The sequence below is a fragment of the Sander lucioperca genome, chromosome 16 (assembly GCF_008315115.2).
Source record: "Sander lucioperca isolate FBNREF2018 chromosome 16, SLUC_FBN_1.2, whole genome shotgun sequence".
In the NCBI taxonomy this organism is placed as follows: Eukaryota; Metazoa; Chordata; class Actinopteri; order Perciformes; family Percidae; genus Sander; species Sander lucioperca.
The window spans coordinates 2,387,528-2,394,471 of record NC_050188.1 but is presented as its reverse complement, the minus strand read 5'-3'; the positions used below and the strand labels follow the sequence as shown (position 1 = coordinate 2,394,471).

General features: G+C 40.4%; 1 protein-coding gene across 1 annotated transcript; it reads right to left on the bottom strand.

Annotated features, from left to right (window-relative positions):
* Positions 1–271: 271 nt before the first annotated feature.
* On the bottom strand, positions 272–3,438 carry LOC116041317 (1-acylglycerol-3-phosphate O-acyltransferase ABHD5-like). Its single transcript, XM_031287208.2, has 7 exons — positions 3,290–3,438; positions 2,594–2,676; positions 1,958–2,360; positions 1,581–1,732; positions 1,024–1,135; positions 762–942; positions 272–611 (listed from the first exon to the last, which is right to left on the bottom strand). The coding sequence occupies exons 1-7, from the start codon at positions 3,331–3,333 to the stop codon at positions 492–494; spliced, it is 1,095 nt and encodes a 364-aa protein (XP_031143068.1). The 5' UTR covers positions 3,334–3,438; the 3' UTR covers positions 272–491.
* Positions 3,439–6,944: the final 3,506 nt, after the last annotated feature.

Sequence of the window (6,944 nt, the reverse complement as noted above, 5' to 3'; positions counted from 1 at the left end):
AAGAAGTTCTGTGGAAAACACACCAGCCCTTTGCCCTATACACTTCTCCCTCATATCTCTCACAACATGGGTGAGGGGTCAAAAAAAGAACATCCTGTGTACTTTGCCTAGACCTCAACCCAAAACAAGATATTCCCTTGAGGGATAATTTCCCTTTTATTTTTTTTTTTTATTTTTTTTAAAACAGAAGAGTTGCCCAATAGTTTCTCAGATTATTTAGCACTGACTGCTCTAAACCCCTTGAGGACACAAAAAAACTAAGTGAGCAACAAAGACTGCATGTCACATTTATTTACAAAAAAAAAAACTTTACATGAGGTTGACCCCAAGCCTTACGAATAGCGAGTGAAGTGTCCTCAGTCGGTTATGGTTCTCTCTTAAGAGTAAAGTGCATGATAAAGAGGCTTGCAGTTAAACAGCTGAGGCTGTGTAATAAGTTTGGGTTCGTTAAACCATGTGCCCTCCTGTGAGTCGTCTGAATGAGGGAGCTCTCACTGCTTCGTTCCCTCACCTCGGCTTTTCTTCTCCGTCCCAGCGAGGATATGAAGGACCGTCTGGTTGAAGTCATCGGGCTGGTCGGCGAAAACGTAATGGCCTGCTCCTCTGATGACCTTTACAAACACAAACACACAGTTGAACAGAAAGAGTCAGCTGTTTAGAGATAAAGCTGTTATGGTTCACAGGTAAACTCTGACATGAATATTTTTCTTTTTAAAACCACATTTTGAAGAGAAGTTGCAAAAAACTCAAAAAGAACCTACCATGATTTGCACATCTGGTCTGGTTTTCTTGAACGCGTATCCAGAGTCACTGTCAATGCTTGAGCGTGATCCATAGATGAAGGAAATGGGAACGTCAGCCTGGACTTGGTCGATCCTCTCCAGCATGGGCCTCTTAGCCCAACCATAGGGAATGGTCATGTTCTTAAAGGCCGTTTCTCCACTGAAACAGAGAAAAAATAATGTTGGAGAGAAATAAAAAAAAGTACCAGTGTACAGAATATCGGCTTAAAAGGTTTCTCACCTTGGTGTCTGGGCATTTAGATGGTAGATGTAGTCAGAAACTGTGTTGTCGTCAAACACGGAAGAGTATTTCTGCTTGAAATCTGACCTGACTGTCTGGACCAGCATTGGACCTGAGAGATATCAGTACGATAACTTCAAACAAACCAGACCACTGACAAGAAAACTAGCAGCCCTCTACTAACCTCTGCATTGCACATCATGTTTTGTGCCACGCAGATGCCAAACAGAGTTGGAGTTTTCAGAAATTCTTTCAAAAGCCGATGACAGAAATAGAGAAATGATCTTTTTCAGTCAAGTGAAAACAATCTAAGCGATAACAATGCAGAGCCAGGCAAAAAAGTAGTAACATCCTTTTTGTGTTAGGAAGCAAAAGGGTTTACAGGAATGCTTTTTTTATGTGGAAAACCATTTAAAAACAATCTTACAATACTATTGGCATGGGGTGGTATAGGCATGTTTAGCAAGCCAAGCCTCAAATTTAGTATACTGAATATGAAATGGAAGTAAAAATACATGTGTGTTAATGTGCGTGTGTGTGTGTGTGTGTGTGCTGACCTAAAGGCCCAGCCAGTCTGAGTCCAGCCAGAGGGTTGAAGGGGCTCATAACAGCCCCCATGGCTCTGATCCACACTGGGATGGCGTTGTGGTTGGGGTTCTCTGGACGTGCTGGGAACCCCCATGGCTCCACTAGCAGCAGATGTTTTACCCTGTGTGCACACACACAGTTAGATTTTAATTACAAATCTCCACGTATGTAACAAAGTATGTAAAAAGACAGTGAACTTAATCATTTGACAGACCTTTGAGGACTATAAGTTCACACTTGGCATGAATTTGATCAAATGTATTCCAAAAACAATATAAAAAAGTAGTTCTGAAGATACTGTGTGGCTAGTTCTTCACTAAACACTAAATAAAACACACCAAAGCACCTGTGTGGGTATTTGAGTGTGTAGGCAGCAGACAGGTATCCTCCGAGGTTGTGTCCCAGCAGCACCATTTCCTCCAGTCCCACCTTCTCCCTCCACTCCTCCAGGGCCGACACAAACTGCTCCTCAGCCCCCTCGGGGTCTGTGCTGAACTGGGGGTGGCTGCTCCTGCCGAAGCCCAGCAGGTCTAGAGTGTAGACCGGTCCACTGCTGGAGAGAGTGTCCAGGTTTTGGGCCCAAAGAGCAACCCCACCTCCAAAGCCATGCAGCAGAACCAGAGGGGGCCTGGGCTGGACAAGAGGTCGGGAAGGAGCGCATGGCAGTGGCTGAGTGAAAAAAGCTAAGGTCCACAGATAGTTGCGGTTGGATATTCGGACGTGCTGCCTGGAGAAAGGCAGCTTCACACCTGCAGTTTGGGACAGAGGGGTCCTTACTGCTTCTGATTCATTAGACTGAGAGGTGTTTGTTCAACAACCAGTTCTGGTATTTTTTTTACCCTTTTTTATAAAGACAAAAATATTAAAAGAAATTGCAGACACCAAATCCTCTCAGCATTTAGACAATGCAACACCAAAACTTTTAACTGGAAACCACCCAACGTTGTATCAGTGGTTCAACAGCTCTTTAAGGCCCACTTACTCTTGAGCATTTTTTCCTCTGCATCTTTCAGCTGAGAGGGAGAAGTGGGGCACCAAGAGGGAAGCCAACTTGATATCCAGGAGCTGTGATTCAGACAGCAGACATGCACAGGCAGGCAGACAGGACATGTAAAGTACATGCAAATACAGGCAAAGGCAAACTATACATTGAACTTTGACCAGATTACAATTCTGCTATCAGTGCTGAAGGAATGCAATCAATAAAGAAAGGCTTAAGAACTTACAAAATAGTAGCCATTGCTCAATTCGGCATGCAAAATGCATCAAAAGACAGTTACACCACCACAAATTCAATATTTGGAACAGAGAGGCAGGTGGAGATTTCATCAACGAATTAAATAAAAGTTGGTATTTTTATACCTATCTGCCTAATGGAAAACGTACGTTACCTGAGAAGATACCGATGGATTTCAATTGATTCAACGTTATTTGGATATTTAACAGAAATATAATATTACACAGTTTTAACAGATGTTTGGATAGTGTAAATTTGTAAAGAAAGCTAACGTTACTCCGGAAGTTGTCAGTACTAGCTAGTTCGAGAAAACAATTGGGTAACTTACTGTCATCACAAAACAGACGGCATTCAAAGAGAGAAACAACAGGCAAACTTACAAAACCAACCACGGTATGAAGGCAATTTAAAATAAAAGCGTTTTTAAGCAGGAAAACGTACCACTGTTCCTTGACAGGTTGTATCTCCTCAGCCATCCTTCGCATGGTGGTTTGTGATTCTGCTCGCGACAGTCCGTAGCATAGACTGTAAATATTAACAGTCTATGGTCCCTAGCAGAGCCCTTAGTAGGCTAGTCAGCATTTATTGCGATGCGTTCAGTGACATTAAGTAAATAATTAAATCTACAATTAGATGTAAACATTACAACTAAGAACAACATACCATTTTACCAAGTATGCGTCTGTGCAGCATTTCAATAATTTAGAATGCATTATGGTAAACAGAAATATGAATGTAAACTTATAAATGTTCCTGACAGTTTAGCACTCGACGAATTCTTTGTCAATTCGTTGGATGGCTTTCAGAGGGCTCAACGTTTGTATGTCCAACTACATATGAATGCAGCAGCGTGGTCTGAACCCGTAATCCGTGTTTTCACAACCTTCTACCCGTGAAAGTGCCCTGGAACGTTAAACTACTCGTGAACTCGTACCAAATCGTTGTACTCCCAGTTACAGTTTTGACGTCACACACACATAAACAACAATGTCGACCCTTTTGATGCTGTATAGATGCCGGTGATTAACTGTGAGAAATAGACATAAATAGGCAACGTAAAGTAATTCCACACATTGTAATCAAAACAATACACATACGACTGTGTAGGTTATGTTTATTAAATTAAGCCCAAAATATGTTGCCGACTGGAAATCGCTAGTATCAGCTAGCGCGAGATAACGTCAACGGTAGGTAACCGCTAGCTAACGCTAATGCTAGCTAGAAGGGTTTGTCGTGACTTTGCCTGGAACGCTACCAAGTTGTGAGTCGTGACTTGAAGTCGTAACTTACGGGCTAAAAATTGTGTCTGGAACGCAAAATGAATCCATGCCGACCTGTGATCCTCGTGCTCTGAGGCCATGACTCCGCCATCCTATTAAAAAATAATAATAATAGTAAACGGTACCGAACACGGGTCTTGTTTTAGTTTGCTAGGATAAAGCTCTTCATCCAGTTTATGCTAACTTCGTGAAGTTGTGCTTTACATTTGATTCGTTAAGAGGCGTTTAGGCACTGCGCCAAACCGTAATAAATGTGCCAAAGTTATGCAGCTGACTCCTCCAATAGCTTCCTACAACAGAGGTAACGTTAATATATTGTATAACAAATTATACAACATAGTTTATCATCTAAATCTGTAAATAAATATGATGAATAAAACAATTCAACATTGAAAACATTAGTGTAAAATACTAGTTTAATCCAATTTGTTGGGCTAGCATATTAGCATGACTGACCCAAATTGAACTGAATAACATTAGCTACACCATTAATGGTCATTATTTTAGTTAAGGTCACTTTTTTTAAAATTATATTTGGCATTTATACTTTTTTTTTCTTAAACATTACTGAGTAAATGCCATTTCACACACGAGCTAAACATGGCCTATTTCTATGCATAGGCTACATATAACATTTTGGCTAGTTTTTGTTTATCTTGAAGCATATTGTGTTGTGAAATACTGTATTATATTTTTTAAAATATAAGTTTTTACTAAACAACTGGTTAAGGCTTATGCTGCTGTTAAAATAGAATTAGAATGAAATACACCAACAGAAATGTTCCAAATATTGCCTGGAAGGGCTGAAAAATAAATCTGTTTGCATCTTGTGCAATGTCAAACCAAGGTAGATGACTTTGGCTTTTCTTAAACTAATATCTAGGCTAATAATAGACAGGAAAACCCCAATTGCTGGCATATAGATTAAACCTTTGCTTATCTGCATGCATTTCATACTATAATTTAAGATAAGGAAGGAGATTAAAACGAAAGTTAATTTTATTCATTATCCTCAAGGACTTGAGTGGTACAGTATGATCCTGCTGCTGTGGGAATAGCGCTTCTTCTATCTCGCTTTTCTTTTTCTTTTTTCTAACTTTTACTGTGAATTTCATTAAATCCTAAAAGGAGTTAATCTTAGAGATTTACAGAGGTATGACCCTTGAACATGTCAGGAGCACCATTCAAGAAAGGATTTCTTTAGTCGCTGTTTGCTGACCAGAGTTATTTGTGTCTTTTGGAAGACCTCTGGAACTGGGAACACCCTAACGAACCCTAGATTTAAATCAGTCTACAAACAACATGCATTATAAACATGGTGGCAAGACATTGTGTATGCAATCACTTTTTAATCACAGTGATGCGTTAAAAAACAGCCACTCTTTCTCAAAAATGATTTGTGATTTTCTCTCTCACAGGTCTTGGACTATTTGAGGAGAGCCCAACCAGTCCACAAGGTGGCGTACTTGTGTTCTATTAGTATAGACACACACACACACACACACACACACACACACACACACACACACACACACACACATTCTCTGGGTACTTTGTCCTTTATTCCTCAACACAATTTTCCTCTCATACCACCCACTTCTGGTGGCTCTCGGACTATGGGCTGGCTGAGTGGTTCCTGAGTGGTTCATTTCCTTCACTCTCATACATGCACACACTCTTTCTCTCTGTGTTACTGTCCGTTCACTCTGCTGAGCACTCAAAATGTCATAAGCCAGTAGACAATGAAGCTGTAGTCAAGCCCATAGAGGTGCAGTAGCATAAGGGCTGTAGCTGTCTGGAGAACAGCAGCTAAGTGAAACTTTTTACTGAGACGGCGGCACAAAGCTGCAGCATGGGGCCGGCCTGCTCAGTGAGTCTCACAACTAAATGCTAGTCATGCTAGCTAGAGGTTACACCGCATATCCTCTTCCTCTTGTTTTATCAAAGGCATAAAATCAGTAATCAGCAGTAAATTGACTTAACAAAAGTCTGTTGAGTCTCATCACTCCTGGGACAATCAGGAGGACATTTCACAAACAGGCAAAGCCATTACAATTTGGTCTAAATTGTCTCATTGTGTAATCTAACTGATTGTCCTTGGAGGTATAGCGTCAACTCAGGAAGCACTTTACTGTAGTGGGAGCAGGCATCCTGTGGAGGAGCACGCAGACGTCTGTAGAAATATGACACAAATGTTCACAATGCCATGCAGTGCAGACTTAGGCTTTTATCCAGTGATATAAATACTTGCGTCTTAAAGTCATGTTTACGTCATTATCTTGTCAACCTGAATACATTTAAAAAAAAAAAAAAAAAAAAAACACTTAAGTTTGTACAGTAACCAAATACAGTCCCCCACGTTATTAAAATGACCAAAGCATAGGTGGCCTGAAGAAAACTGTGCTTGGATTTCAAGTGATTACTGGAATGAATTCAAACTGCATCCCAATTCCATACTACAGACTAGTTTTAAGCAGGCTTTTGAGTAGAGTGTGTTCACACTGGAAAGGTGACAAAATTAAGTATACTCTTGCCAGAATGCATACTAAAAAGGTTCTGTGTCTGTGTGTGATGTTGACATACACTATTGTACCACAATGCAATGCACAAATGGAATGGAGGAGCTGCTAATGGCTGCAAAAAACTGTAAATAAATTGTGCATAGTGTTTAGACAGCTCAGAAAAAGATCTTACAAAGACAAAAAAAGTATAGATCATTTTGATTTCTCTTTAAGTTTGACATTCCAACGTCGCAGTTTGATTGACATCTGTCTCTGTATGTATTGCATAATTTCCTGTTGGTACAAAACCCCATG